Raw genomic sequence first — 16,089 nt, 5'->3', positions numbered from 1 at the left:
CAAAAAAACACACTATATGCACCATATTTCGCAATTGTGACGACGCAAACAGGAGTTTTAGAGAACACCAGTTCGGGCAATTATATCTGCTGATGAACAAATTAACGCAGCAGGTGCAGCTGTCGCCATGCTACCACTAAACTAGCTCGATAGAAGTTCAGACGCGTACTATACACTCATGACTCGGCACAAGCATTACCAAATAGTATGTCGGCCTTATAATTACAAATCACTGAATAACTCAATGTTGGGAACATGATTAGAGCATTCATTGTTGGCACAATCGACATCTGCTTCCCAGAGCCTCTAAAAGACTTCGCTCTGTTTCCGGGCTACTCGTGCTGGCATAACCACACATGATCCTAATATATGAACATGCCCATGCCACGACACTGCAGAACGTCTATATATAGAATGTAGTAGTGAAAGCACTAATTGAACATGTGGACCAATGTTGTTTCTGAAATGCTGTTTTGAGATGACAGACAACTGTGCAGGGTTAGTTCTGTGAATATTTGAATATTCTTGGGCGCAGTTCTTTGCATGGATTATATACATATAGTATTGCTTTCCTCCTGCAGGGTTGCAATTTACCAAAAGGCACACATTATAAGGAAAGGCAGGTCACACACGAAAAAAATGCAGTACCAATAAAAGAATGATATGAGGAGAACATTCTGTAATCATACATCACCTGAAATGAAGCACGGAAATCAAATAAGTGGCATCTTGCGCCACATCCGCAGACAGTTGTCATGGCAATTTTGTTTTGGCAGCATGACAGCAACAAGCAGAGCCAATTACATTTCAGTGATGTGACAACTGCTAGGCCCTGTCTTGAAGCATTCACAACATTATCTGGCCACTCCCAAGGTAGCGGAGATCTACACCTGTATCTTTCTCAAACTGCAGCCATTTGAAAACATTATGCTGTGATTTTACAAACATAAGAACGCTTGCCCATAAAACCTGCAGCATTGCTTTCACTAGTGTATTTCACAGTACTGCTCACACTTCTAAATTGCCCTCTCTACGAAGCAACTATCATAGAAAAAAAAAATGTGTTGCACCCAAGAATGTCATATATACAGGATCGGTATCACATTAATTACAGCCCCCCCCCCCCCCCCTCAGATAGTACAAGGTACCTTTAGAGGCCTCCTTGTCTGCCTCTGCGTCTTTCTTTTTCTTTCCAGCACGCTTTGTGGGTGTACCTGCATGTTGGAGACCATGAGAAATAGGCAAAATGAACCACCATTGATTCAACAAGAAAACACACGAGAAAGCAGCGCCTGGCCATTACACTTGTTCGGTGTTATTGTCAACGTAACCATTGCCATCCTAATGTTAGCCAGCTGGTGATGGCAATGATGGCACTCACCTTCCATCAGTTGGAAGGTGATGGGAACACCGCAAAGGCAGTATTCCCATGTCAGACTGTCTTTGCTGGCACAGTGGCTTATGGAATGGGATCATCTTCCCGTACCACTCCAAGGCAAAAGTTTGGAAACTGATAGCAATTTGTAAACATCACATGGAGAGCTTGATTCTCTGGGAACTTCCAAATGATTGTGCTATACCCGGTATATAGGCCTAACACTAGTAAAAAGATGTGTCTCACCTTTGTCTGAGCAGTCCTCATTGGCTTTCTCAATAGCCTTCTCGGCCATGCGCTCCAGTTCCTTGCGATGTTTCGGTGATTCCTTGTGTGCTGGTAGCCACCGAACTTTGTCACGCCTTTCCTCGCCCTCACTGTCAGTCTTAGGATGGCTGGCCAGTGCAGCTATTTTCTTTGGCGTTTCTGCAACAGGCACCTAGCAGATGCCAAAACACATCACATGACATGTTATCAGAAACCAGACGGGCCTGACATTTATCACCTTGAACAACAGTGTACATGTTAGTTTATGTAATGTTTACTGTTTATTTCATACATTAACAGTTCATGGGAGGTATTCAGTAAGAGTCCACCTAGTGGACATGTCCATTTCGTCTGCTGTTGAAGTTCTGATTGGCTGGGCTGGAATGTGCGTCCGCAGCAGCGAGGTGCCACAGCCAATCAGCACTTCAGCAGCAGATGAAATGGACATGTTCATTAGGTGGACTCCTACAGAATACCTCCTCTGCTTCTAGCACTCCTTAAGTTATCCATGCATTGGGGAGCTACCCAGATGTTTTTTGGATCATAAACATGACAGGTCTGGCATTTATCACTTTTAGTCACAGTGCACATGTTTGTCTATGTTGACAGTCGTGCTTTGATCAATCCCTACAGTATGTATGCAGTGTTATGTATGCTTTCAAGATGTGTGTGGCGTCAACTTTAGAAACTTGATCAGCATAACTGGATAACAACGCGTTTCTCAGTATACAGTGTCTTCCATATTTGGCTGGTGGACTTGAAAAAATTCCTGTCCACAAACTACTCGTCTAATTGAGAGCAGACATTGCTCACAGGGTAGTATATTGTAGTCTAAGTTGCTTGAGATGTATATAAACATCGGTACTTGCCTGCATTTTGTAGAATGAAGCAGAAACTGCTTTTGGCTATGAGCACAGATTTTGCAGGCAGGAGCGAAGCTGCTGATCCTACAGGTTGTGCCATCTGGCAGACAGAGAGGGAAACAACTCGGCTCAGGGGTAAGGAGAAAAGCGTGCTTGCTTCGAAGATACAGTTCGTCTGCTGAAATGAATGTCGCAAAACGAGTCATTCATTTCGACAGGCAGATGAACCGCATCTTCAAAGCAAGTGCACTTCTCTCGTATCTCCCGAGCAGAAAAGTTGTCTCCCTCGCCGTCCGCCAGATGGCGCAACCTGTCAAATCAGCAGCTTGGCTCCTGTCTGCAAAATCTGTGCTCGTAGCCAAAAGCAGTTTCTACTTCATTCTACAAAATGCAGGCAAGTACCGATGTTTAAATACATCTCAAGCAACTTAGACTACAATATGCTACCCTGTGAGCGATGTTTGCCCTAAATTAGACGAGTAGTGTATGGACAGGAAATTTTTAAAGGCCACCGGCCAAATACGGAAGACACTGTACACATGCACATATGTTGTGGTGCCTACAATCAATGTTTAGAAAAAAATGCCTTCTTTCTCAAGTTGAACTCCTCTGTACGTATACTATTAAAGAGACACTAAAGGCAAATATTAAGTGAAGCTAAAGTGATAGATCAATGCTCGAGGATGCCTAAGGAATCAATATTATTGATTAACATGAAGGCACTCCTCATTTTCTTTCTGTCACTAGTACTCAACTTCTCAGAGTAAAAATGTAATTGCACTGCATTATAAGACAGAAGAAAATGCTACTAGTCCAGTTCTATTCTATGTTTAGAAAAAATAAATAATTTACGTTTCGTTTGAGAATGGCGCGGGTGGTCGAAAGGTTTTGCTTTCGCTTGACTCTACACAACCCGTGCCTTCAAGTTTCAGTAGTTCTGTTATCACGTATTGCCGCGCTGGTTTTACTGGCTTGCGAAACTCCTACAAAGTGCAAGTAGGCAAGATTTCCACATCTATGTGATGTTGCGGAATGCCTGACTGATCCATGCCACTTAAGCAAAAGTAGCTGCAGCAACAAACCCAATGCTATCTTGGCTTGGTTTCTCCATTGTTACGTGTTTGCGTCTTGCACAAAGAAATATAGTGCCGTCTGTCAGGCACCGTTTTACTCGCAGACGGCTGTGAAGGGTGGCGATAGTGTATGCAACATCACCACTCCCTCGCTCCGGAGTGGGCAATTTGAATTGCACTAAGGGTATCCGCACTCTTCAGACACTACTTTCTCCTAAATGAAGTCTTTTTTTGGCACAAAACAAGTGCTGCAAGGTTTCTGGAATGGTATTTTAACAGTCCACGTTGACTTAATATTTGCCTTTAGTATCCCTTTGAGCAAAGGCTCTTATGTTAAAGGCAATGGCTGCAACTTGAAAAATTCAGAATGAAAATTAGCTCTGCAGTTAAATATTCCATCTTTATGAATGCATACGTGACTAAATGTGAATATCTGCCACAGTCTTATCTTCAGAAAGCTTCGTAGTTGAGAGATAAACCTGTATGCAAATAAGCAGATGAAGATGGATGGCACTGCGATGCATGCCTTAAAAATTGAGAAACTAATTGTACTAGTGCTATTTAGCAATCCTAACTTGTTAATTAATAAAGTAAGTAATGCAGGCCATCACCCAATGATGAAAGCCAGAAACTGCACAATGGTATACTGACATTAGAAAACTAATGCTTGCCACTACTGTCGTATAATCATGCCTTGCCTCATACCACAAACAAAATTTCCATATTAGCCTACACCTTGTTCAATTGAACTTTGATAGTACTGTTCCAAAATTTCTGCTAATGATAAGCATTGAGTATTTAAATAAAACAGAAGAGAGGACCAGAACAGCTTTTTAAGATGTCGCATGAATGAGGAAGAACAAAGTGACCACCATTAATACTTGTCTGCTCTTTGCATAGTAGGTACGAAAAATTTTAATTGCAAAAAGTCACAATTAAAGAACTCTACAAGCACTCAAAAAAGGAACCTAAGCGATCATATCAAATAAGGAAAGCCTTATCACAGCAAACAAGCTGCTTTCAAGATGCCTTTAGAATATCTGTAGAAATAAAGCAGAGAGCGAATTGAAAATTTAATTCTGGAGTTTTATGTGCTAGAACCACAATACAATTATGAGGCATGCCTTAATGTGGGACTATGGATTAATTTTGACCACCTGGGCTTCTCGAACATGCACCCAATGCATGGTACATGGGCATTTATGCATTTTGCTCCCATCAAAATGCGGTTGCCGCGGCCGAGATACGATCTTGCAACCTCGTGCTTAGCAGCACGTCATAGCCGCTAAGCCAGCACAACATGGAGCAGGGAGGGAAGGCGCTTCATATTAACACAGCCCACAGCATACATGTACTACGTCTTAGAGGTAGCACCTTTATTATTGACAAGTTGAACATGTGGCTAACTTTCTTGAATGCCTTGATTGTCTATGCTGTGGAAGACACCAATGTGACAGACTCCAGGGAAACCCTTGACTTCCTGAAGCTCTAATGTGCATCTAAATTTAATTACCTGAATGTTTCTGCATTCTGCCTCCGTGGAATACAACTATGGTAGTCCCGAATAAAACTTGGGTCTTTGTGCTCAGCGATACAACAATATCAGACACTGAGGCACTGCTTCAAGTGCCCAGCACTAACTAGCTATAAGTGATACGCCTATGGACCTGCCTGAAAGCAAAGAGCTTCTGTTAGAAATCGAATGTGCCGTTTTTGTAATCTACTGAGAATGTTTATTGGGATGTCTTTGGTGTCCATTCAGTAAGATCCTCTGACCTATCAGTAAAAATGTTCTTTACCACAGGTGGCTCCTCCTTGGGCCCATTCAGTTTGGCTTTATCTCCATTCTGGATTGTTCCTTGAGGTGATTTTGCAGACTCCTGTTCAAATAAAAGTACACTAATAAATATGAGTAATAAAATAACTTATCTTTAACAGGAACAATATCGAGCAATTTTTTCAAAGCATACACATGGAAGAAAGGAATTATGCGAAAAAGGAAGTGAATACAATGATGAATGTTGTCAACTTTCAACATTTACCTGTAAACACAAACTTAGGATATGCGTCACTCACTTTCTTTAGCCCTGGTGGCTTCTCATCTTGATCAAGGGCTGACAGTATCTCTTTAGATCCAATGTGGTTGATTACCTGTGTCTGGAAAGCAACAAACAGGGCATTTAACACTTCCCATGTCAACTTCCCATTTACTTCAACAAAGTTGACACTTGCTTCACAGCAATACGTTTACCTTGTTTAGCACAGACATTTCTGATGTGTCATCATCACTGACGTCACTGTCCACGTGGCGGATACTGGTGTCCCTTTCAGCTTCTACGAGAAACGGCGGCTTTCGTGGCTGTCGACTTGTCTCGTTGAGTACTCTTGCCGTAACATGCAAATCTGAGATGCAAACAATGGGTTCACTTCAGGGCAACCAGGGCATCCTTGTTGGAATTACGTTTTAGGAATGTGGAGCTCTTACAGCAGAATCAATGAAGAACAGTTTGGAATTCATTACACATTACATCATTATTGCACACAGTACTGACATGATGACCAATCAGTTTATGCATGGTTCACGTGCAACAGCTTTGAGGTGACAAAGTATTCTGTAACCAGCATTTCCGCCATAATTCCATTACCAAGACAAGTCAAGTGAGATTAATACCAGATTTTCATGTGTACGACCTGCCCCTATATTAACCTTCTTCCTCCATTTCAATCATTGGGAAACGAAAAAGAAAAAGCTGGACATATTACCCATGCAAGTAATCATGCATTCAAATCAACAGAAAAGCAACCTGGCACAATATTCATCACAAAGTAATGTTCTAGAAGCAATTGCAAAAAAAAAAATTACAGGGTTTAATGTGACAGAACTGTAGAGTAAGTCATAAGGAACACCGAAGTAGAGGTCTCTGGATCAATTTTGACTTCCTGGAGTTTTTAAATGTGCATCCAAAGCACGGTAAACAAGCATTTTTTTAATACTACCGGCATCAGAATGCGGCCACCACAGTCAGGATCGAATCCGTGACCTTTAGTTCAGAAGGGCAACGTCGTAGCCCACTGAGCTACTGCGGCAGCTTTTTCTAACATACTCCTGACATTTTATGATAACAAATATGATGGTGACTGACCTTCTTCACAAGCATCTGGTTCGTCTTGGTCGTTTTCAATTAGTGCCGCCTGAATGGAGACAAACAGGATATTGACTGAATGAATTTAGAAGTGACCCAACAGCACTTTCATTGTGGCCACCACAGCTGATGGGCAAATACTACACAAGAATATGGCAAATCACTTCTGTAGAAGCACGCAAGGTGGTAGAAGTTTTGTTAAAGAAAAAAACTGTCATCTGCCTAACAGCAGCACAAAGCTAAAAAGGAAGCCCATGGTTCCAGATTCGATCCCGGGACCAGGAGGAATTTTTTCTTCAACTGCAAACTTTCTTTCCAAGAAGGCTGTATGGGCTTCTTTTGTAGCTCCATGTTACAGTCTGGTAGATCACAATTTTCCCTTGCATAAGTATTATGAACCAATAAAAACATAACAGTAAGTGATGCTTCATTTTAAAGACAAAGAGTACAGTGAAACTTTGTTAAATTACTCTTGTTGATTAAAAAAATCTGATAATTCAGAATCATTCTTTGGTCCCAGTAGACATATGCATTATTTAATGACATCAAACACTTGTTCATTTGAATGTATTCGGTCACGCACCGTTTAATTTGAACAACCCAAATGTGCGACACAAAACAGCAAAAGCGGCACTAGCGGCCAATTGAAACTAAGCGGCGGAGTCCACATTGCCATAGTCATCAGCGGAGCCCGTAGAGGAACAATGAAAACGCAGAGCGCTTTGTGTCTATTAGTGAGTTTATGCATTTGCCACAGCACATGACACCGTGATGGCCGCACGTCCCTTCAGAACTGCGTAGTTGCCATCCCTGATCACAACAATAACGGCTCGGGTTTCATCCGCAGTGGTATCAGTGAGCAGTAGTTTCATTTTAACTCAGTGCCAGAGTGTTTGTTGGCAGCGTGTCTTCAGAATTGCATAGTCACCATGCACGATCGTATCAATAACGACCACAGTTTCATCTGCAGCAGTTGCAGTGAGCTTAGTTACATTTTGCCTCAGTGCAGTGCGCGTCGAATGTCGGAAACATGGTGGAAGCTGTCGAGGGTGACGACCGATTCTACCAGAGCCCACACGTTGGCATAAACCCGTGGCTATATTGCGAGGGATGGACAATCTCTTGCCAACTAGCTCACGGTGAAAAAATGATCAGGATGTGTGTGCGGTACTGAAAAGCATGTCTACCTGGATGAACAAGAAGTGCAAGAAATTGCAAGGCTCTCCAAATTGTGAGCACATGAAGACAAGGAATGCTTCTTCTGCTATGATTTTGTACGAAATAGAAACAAGGGTTGCAAATTGATTCAGTAAATAAAGGTGGATTGGTGCAGCACGCATTTATTTATTGTTTTCTTGATACCCTCGCTAACTCAACATCCAACTAATTCAGCCGTTTCTTTTTTTCTGGTCCCGTTAAATATGAATCAACCAGGTTTTACTGTATGTAAGAGAAGTGAATTGTTCACTTCTTAATCAATAAAGCAGTCATGACATGAACTGAATTGCTTTTGTGTCTAGGTTTAATGAACAAGGTTTTTATGGAAGTTGGCACTAATTTCTGTCGGCAGTTGGACTACACATGAAGTTATAATTCTCCATTATACAGTTTGCTGGCAAATCATGCACAAGGCAAACTTAGAAGGCGTTTCTTCACTGAACACTCAATAAAAAAACTTTTGTTGTTTTCCGACACTTTTGTCTCTCTTTCTCTCTCTCTCTCTCTCTTTTTTTTGAGGAGCAGCTCATTAAGAGCACTCATTGCACAACACTTGACAATTCTAGGCCCTCAGACACAACAGCTCGACATGAGCCAGACTTGTGTTTATAGAAAAAGTAGGACAGCCTCACTGAACACACAATGCGCCAGAGAATCAGTGCTTTTACAAACATGCATCTATAAACACGTACTATATATAAATTCATTTGCACAGTCGAAAGCAAATGCCAGGGTGACCACAGAAGCCGAATACTGTTCTTACACCGTTCCTATAAAGAGTAGAACAGAGCGCCCGTATATATCTGCTTAAAAGGCCACCTCAAGGGAGAGCAGAGCTTTGCATACCTTTCGATGACGTCTCTTTGCACGAGCCCCATTGACATCGCCTGTAGCACCGACCTCATTGTTTGCGTTGACTTCCTGGCCAGAACCAGGAATGACAAGGACCAGCGTATGACAGCCACCACAAGCAACCTAGCAGGAAACAAGAAATGGGATGTGACATCAGGGAGTGAGAGGACATGCTAACTTGGTGATTTCTGTCTGAACTTACTCAAACTTGAACTGCCAGTGGGCTAATGAATATGAGCTACTACTAAAGCTTACTGCTGCTGCTACTGCTACTACTACTACTACTACTACTACTTGAAATACTGTAAGCAAGTGTGCGCAGACTTGCTACAAATGCTGCACCCAAGCACACTGCACCAAAGCACAAGTCAAACCTGCCAAACAAAAAATTACAAATAAAAAGAATTAGAGCACGGCAAATCAACCAATCATATATCATGTGAGGTATATGTTAAGTTCTGAATAAAATTTTAAAAAAGAATAAAAAGCTCCAGTCACTGCCACATGAGGAGCAAGTCAGGACATGAGCACACCAAATACGTGCCCACCACTACCTTCACCACCCCCCCCCCCCCCTGAACTTACTGAGTACCGGTATACCTGGTATAAAACAATGTGTGACAACATTTGCCATTCACCTGTTGGACTTGGTATGAAAGCAGCTCCTCGACCAAGGTGGGAGTAAACTGGTTCGCAGAGACATCATTAGTTACCAGTGCTAACTTCCCGTGGCGAGCGTCTCCACATGTCAGAAGCTGCCTCTTGTCTGAAAGGAAAAAGAAAGCAAGAGGCACTTGAAAGCGAGTGTGGGTATGAATATAAATACGATCTGTTAGTGCAGAAATGTGCTGAACTGAGATGGTTTCCTTTGAATGTATGTGTGTTTATATACAGGGTGTCCCAGCTGATTTTAGCCAGAGTTTAAAAATATGCGAATTCCACATGGCTGGGCAGAACCGAGGTAATGTTTGCCATCGCTTGGACACACTCATTTTTTTTTTCATTCTGATTAATTAGATAATTAGTCTTAATTAATGAATCAACCTCTCAAATATTACAATCAGATGAAAAGCGTCAATGAGAAAATTGTAGAGCAACATGAAAAACTCCCGATACAGCTTTCTGTTGCTCAATTTGCGCTACATAAAAGTGTTTTTCCGTGTGTGAAAGAAGCCCGCGAATACATGCAAAGTGCCTCAGGTAGCCAGTCGCATGGTTTGGCGTCGGTTAGGACTAAGACACGCAACCTACGCTGGTGTCAGTAAAGCTGGCGCAACATATGTAAATTTAATCACTCGTTTGTACATGCCAAAGTTTGCGATTTCCATATACGATTATTCGGTTTCTATATAGACGTTGCAAACACCTGTTTTGTGTGCTTCAGCAGTCTTTTGTTGCTGAAGTTAGTCATCAGTCTCTCTGGGGAGCTGACAGGCAGGACAGCAAGCAACAAGCACTCACCAGAAGACGTGGGCCTTTTACTACTATGTTGCCTTTAAGGAACACACAAAAAATTTGACAGTCTCGCATGTGCAACAACTCGAAATGACAAATAAGATGCAACACAATGTCAGTAGTTGACTGGCGAATGTTATGTATCCTTTAAAATATTCATTGTCAGAAAACAAAAAAACTAACATATTGTTCTCTATTTTTTAGGTAAGAAAACATGAACAAGACTGAAAATACTTCCAGCAAAGTATATTAAATTTTATATGAGGTTTATTGCCCAAAGCAGCACACGGGCTATGAGCAATGTTTTCGGGGGCTCCGAAATAAGTTCAACCAGCTTGTGTTCTTCAATGTGCACCTAAGTCTGTGTGCACAGTTGCTGAACGATAATTCAGACACCGATACCTTGGACATGCTCGATTATTCAGATGTCTCAGCCTCGTCACTTTTCTCATAGCATAATGTATAAGGACGGCCATTATTTCGGATGCCTTCCAATAAACAATTTGATATTTTGGACTTCGTCTGCATGACAGCATATAAGTTCGGCCACAGAGATGGGCGTAAAGGGCAATGTTTTTGTTTTGATATGTTGCCAGCATCTCCTCGAAACCAAAAGTAGCGCAGAATGCTACTGATCGTGCCCAAGCCGTGGGACAAGTCAAGCGAAGACAGTAAAAAGTGTCAACGCAGCATTTGCATACTTATGGTCGTGTCCCGTGCATCCAGCATTTCTGCAAATAGTGGCTCGCAATATTTGCATTGACTGCAAATATTTGCATTGACTGCAAATATTTGCATTTCTGCAAATAGAGGGCCACTACTCGGACTTTTCCATCACTTTTGCATCACTTTTTAATCACTTTTGCATTGAAAGTGGGATCATGTGACATCACTTTGCTGTGGCGAGCATTCTCGTGCCGATTTGATCTGCAATTTAGGATATTTATTTTGATTGGTCATAAACGTTGCACCCTGTCATTGAATAGTACTTACTGTCATATTAGAACAGAAAAAAAGTTGCTTGGGGCCTTTTAAATGCTTTTTAATATACTTGTCGCAGAATATATCTAGCCAAGGCTGCGACTTGTTCTTGTTTTGGCTGGATTGTTCGTTTAGAAAGCTGCAACAAGACTTGGTCCATGCAAGAGCAAACTGGTCAAAGAATTTTCCAACAACCTTAATGGCTTAGAGATCACTCCTCAGAATATTGTTATTAGTAAAGTAACTTGTCAGAGGTCGTCACTTTCAAGGTGCGGCTGGGTTACAGAGGGTGATAACGTTTGCCGTAGTGAAAGAAGTGCTTGACGTGTTGCATTTTCTTTATATTTGTTCATCAGCAGTGCAAATAAAGATGGCATTGACTACTACATGATACAAACAAAATAAAATAACGTAAATTTTGCAGCACAAAAACCCATGGCCACTTCCCATCTCCCTTCGTAGTTTGCACGCTTCTTTTCTTCTTCTATTCTCTACGGGCATTTTGTATACAAAAAACAGGTAGTTGACTTTAGTAGATATTGACTTTTGTTATTGTGCACTGGGGCCCATACAAATACGCATCCTATGTAAGCTAATAAAGGCGTGCACTGATCCTGAAGGCTCTACATTACACAGGTGATAAAACTTGCGCTGTTACAGAGATTTATCGACCAACAATATTGCTGGTAAGTTAAGTGATGAGAACACTTGCAGCATCAAGTTACACCGAATAAATAAAATAAAATGTACCAATAAATTGTGAACATCTGCAGCAAGATCTCTTCACATGTTCAAGCCAATAGTCGATTTACGAGACAAGATGCTTTGCCATGCACATGACTGACTGCATTAGTTGCATATTTATTTATTTATTTATTTATTCAATACTGTCAATCCCGTCAGGGATCGTAACAGAAAGGGCATTCAAAAAAAGTACAATGACATACAAACATGACAACAATAATGGTTTAGAAATACACATTAATACACAGAATAAACTTACACATCAGTAGCAGTAAAAAAATATATAATCAGGTTCACGCTGCAAGATTTGGGTGGAACAGATAATAGTGTTAAAATGCAAAACAAAGGTAGTAACAAAGTGATACTGACAGTAAACAGAAATAATTACTGAGGTGTAAGTAGATCGTTTTCAACAAGCGTGATAAAAGCAGTTAGTGATGACGTAGTTACACAGGTAACGTAGTCACGTAGTTAACAGTGTCACTCTTGCGAATAGAACTTGTTTTGTACATGTATGTGCACACTTTGAAATTTGTCAGACAGCCATGGAGCTTCTGTAGAAGCTACTGTGCTTTCTGCTTTTGCGACAGTATGTAGAGCAACGCCTGACCTACGTCAGCATGGAGAAACACTGTATATTCATATAGAGTGTTACAAAAGTTTAAAATCAAAACAACGAACAAGTGCTGTTGTGTAGAACTACTACAACCAACCAATATTCTGCAGCAGTAAGAAGAAAAACGAAGCGTGCGATGGTGCTGAAGCAGACACTCCGGCACAGGAGTCAACTTTGTACGTCATTCAGATGCTGACGGCAGCAGGCAACACCACGGTATGTCCTCGCCCTTGATACCACAAATGAAGACTCCTTACTGACGAAATACAAGCTCACCTGAGAGAAAAGCGGTGTGACTCTCTCCACAGACCACCTTTGCAATCTTGATGCCTTCGACAAAGGGGATCAGCTGTGGCTTGTTGCTTTGCAGTGTCTTGTTCCCCAGCCCGAGCTGGCCATTCCGACCATCACCAAAGGCATACACTTTTCCCTCAGCTAGAAGCAAAGAACAAAGTATGCAGTGCTATGAAAAAGAGAGCCTATAATGCTACCTAAGCAATACCTGCTTCACATGCTTGCTTTCAATGAATTATCAAAACCAAAGGTCATTAAAGGGGCCCTGAAACACTTCTTGAAAATAGTAAGAAAATGTTGCTGATCTGTCGTAGAGGCTGCGGTGAACATGTGAGCCAAATATTACTGCGCTGCATGCAGCAGGGTAATTACAATTTTGTGTCAAAAACAGAAAAGATTGCTTGCCCTTGTTTCCGCCATATCATCACGCAGCAGCATCACAAGCAGCTAGGCCCACCAAAACTATTGGCTGGATTCTTGATCACGAGAGCATTCTCAGTAATACATAACTGCTAATGTTTAATTACACAAATGAAACATATATACCCTATTTACTCGCATAATGATCACACTTTTTTGTCAAAATAATTGATGGAAATTTAGGGGTGCGATCATTACGTGGGTTACATTTTCCGCAAAAAGAAAAAACATTTTTTTTTCATTCCGCATTTACTATGGGATGACAAAAGGTCAACAAACACGTGGCTGCCATTGTAACAGTGCAGGACACCAAAACAAAAATGGCGGCCGGTGGAGCACGCCAAATGCGCCGAATGTGATTTTTTTTCCTTCTTGTGAGAACATTATGTGCATTGAAACAGTTTGTTCTGTATCAGTAATGAATAATAGTATTGTTAATATTGGCAAATTTGAGGAAATAACATAGCCATGTCCACTTTGAGGGGACAGAAACAGAAATGGGTGTGCTTAGCTGCCAGTGACATAGAAATACATGACGGGCATGCTTTGAAAACTGAGGCATTCGTCTTCACTACCATCCTTCACTTCTACTATCCTAATACGGCTCGTTTCTGCTAAGGGTGAGCGAATATCTTAGCTGTGTTACAACCACCGCCATATGAATAGGGTACAGTTCTAACGTATCAATGTAAACGTGGCTACTATCGTTGCCGCTTGGAATTTGTTGTATGCCCATGAGTGCAGACGAGAGGCATCGAAAGGCGCCTTTTTTGTTGTTGTTGACCCCAACCATTAAAAAGCCTACAAATAATAAAGCCAAGGCAAATTCGATTGTAGATGTTTCTTTTTTTCATGGAAGTGCAAGAAGTGATGAAAGGAATGAAATGGGGCATCTGCTTAAGAATCTGTTTGGCGAGTGCAGACTGTATGGTAGCATTCGACAGCATTCAACAGATGGTAAGCGCGATCATCAGTAGCTAGACTTGGCACACGACTTATCGCAGCGGCAATTTCGGGGTGTGATCATTATACGGGAAAGAAATTGAATTTTGACGACAAAATTCAAGTGTGTGATCATTACGCGAGTGCGATCATCATGCAAATAAACACCCCCCCAGTACATCTACGTTCTCAAAGAAAAAAAAAAGAAAAACAATAATTTCATCTTTGGATTGCAGGGCTACACCCAAAAATTGCATGTAGCTGCATCTGCTGCGTGTGGTCTCCAAGATAGCAGTGGCGTGCTGCGTAGCATAGTCTACAGTGTATGCCACGGAGTGCTGCGACAATCAACTTTTGGGTGGGGCTTTGCCTTCTTGGCTCTTACGCTGTGCTGCTTCCACATGCTAGTGGAAACGAAAACAGACAAAGCAGGGCATCGGTGTGATAACTTCACTTATAATTGAACAATTTGAAAAATGTTTGCAGCATGACATTCATGAGACTACATTCTTTAATAGTGAGAACATTTTTTTCGTGGCCCCTTTATGATCGGTGTGCTTCTTTGGGCAAGCTCATGGAAGGTAGCCACTGGGGCTCGCAGATTTTTTTAGATGATCACAGATTTCAATGGTCCTTGAAAGTGCACATGTGACTACAGTATAACAGAATTTCACAGAATGTTTATGTGAAGTATTACAGTAAAATCTCATTAAACCGTACCCACATAGACAGTAGTTTCGTACTAAAAGTAGTAAAGTCAAATCCCTCACTCAGTGGCTATTAAACATAATGCATTTTGTATCCGCATAAACCATACCAGCTTATTGCAAACGCAATGGTTAACGCATAGTGTTCCCACTTTTTGTCATGAAATCACGGCGGCACAGCAGCCTGGCAGAACAACCAGCCTCAGAGGCTGGAACGGCCTCCAAGTGCAAATGCAATGGGCACTTGGAAGAGTGAAGCCACATCAACATTATTTCGGCGCCGCGTCAGAGTCATTGTGGCATTGTAAAAGCTAGGACAAAAACCGGGTGCTCAGCATAGAAGAAAAATTGGACATCATTCGTGCTATGAAACGTGGCACGAAGTCAGTGCTGGCACATGAGAGGGATCTACCGTTGACTACGGCGTGTGGCATTTGGAATACGAAGGAGAAGTTGCTCAGTGGTGCTGCTGCGACCATGAAAATACGCCAGCTACGAGGTTCGACTCTTCGAGGTTAGACTTCTCGCCAGCGTTGCCTCTGTTATTGCCGAAGTGTCGCCTAACGACAGTGATGAGGATGACACGGAAAGTGAAAGTACGGGTGATTCAGCCCCGACAGTGACAGATGCTATGTGTTACGTTAGCCTCATGCGGGTGTTTGTCAAGAAGAGGGGGCTGGCAGAAAAGCTGGCTCGTCGCTTAAGTGAGTTTGAGGCTGCCGTCATCACTGCTAGCCCGCCGCAGCATAAAACGAAAGTAACAGACTTTTGTTGCGCAAAGTGAATAAATATTGCATGTTTTCTGCCCTTTCATTGCACTCTCTCGTACTTACATTTTTGACAGGTAAGTGGGCGATCTCATGCTATTTCAGTTAAACAGCACTACCATTTAGCACATACTTTTTCCAAGCTCTGGCCAACTAAGGTTTAACAAGGTTTCACTGTAAAACTAAATTGTGAACAGCATTACGGATGTACACAGATGATGCAGTAACAGCACTAAAAAGGCACACAGCATTGATTATGCTTTGACTTATATGGATAATGGATTAAAGTTTATCTGTGCATAGTATTGTAGAAGCACTAAAACCTTTTTAGAGTTTCTGAAGTGTGATTCGTTTTCTATGAAGCAAGGGATG

General features: G+C 41.7%; 1 protein-coding gene across 1 annotated transcript in view; it reads right to left on the bottom strand.

The window, feature by feature from the left end:
* The window catches only part of LOC135908376 (X-linked retinitis pigmentosa GTPase regulator-like), a 37,662-nt gene that overhangs the window by 10,547 nt on the left and 11,026 nt on the right, over window positions 1–16,089 (bottom strand). Inside the window, exons 8-16 of the mRNA XM_065440148.2 lie at window positions 12,864–13,022; window positions 9,430–9,557; window positions 8,786–8,914; window positions 6,722–6,770; window positions 5,830–5,981; window positions 5,655–5,735; window positions 5,378–5,458; window positions 1,622–1,814; window positions 1,149–1,214 (exon numbers count right to left, since the gene is read on the bottom strand). Of these exons, the coding sequence (XP_065296220.1) occupies window positions 1,149–1,214; window positions 1,622–1,814; window positions 5,378–5,458; window positions 5,655–5,735; window positions 5,830–5,981; window positions 6,722–6,770; window positions 8,786–8,914; window positions 9,430–9,557; window positions 12,864–13,022 (1,038 nt within the window). The remainder of the gene's footprint in view (window positions 1–1,148; window positions 1,215–1,621; window positions 1,815–5,377; window positions 5,459–5,654; window positions 5,736–5,829; window positions 5,982–6,721; window positions 6,771–8,785; window positions 8,915–9,429; window positions 9,558–12,863; window positions 13,023–16,089) is intronic.

This window comes from Dermacentor albipictus, chromosome 5 (assembly GCF_038994185.2).
Source record: "Dermacentor albipictus isolate Rhodes 1998 colony chromosome 5, USDA_Dalb.pri_finalv2, whole genome shotgun sequence".
Taxonomy (NCBI): Eukaryota; Metazoa; Arthropoda; class Arachnida; order Ixodida; family Ixodidae; genus Dermacentor; species Dermacentor albipictus.
This window is presented reverse-complemented; position numbering and strand designations above follow the sequence as displayed.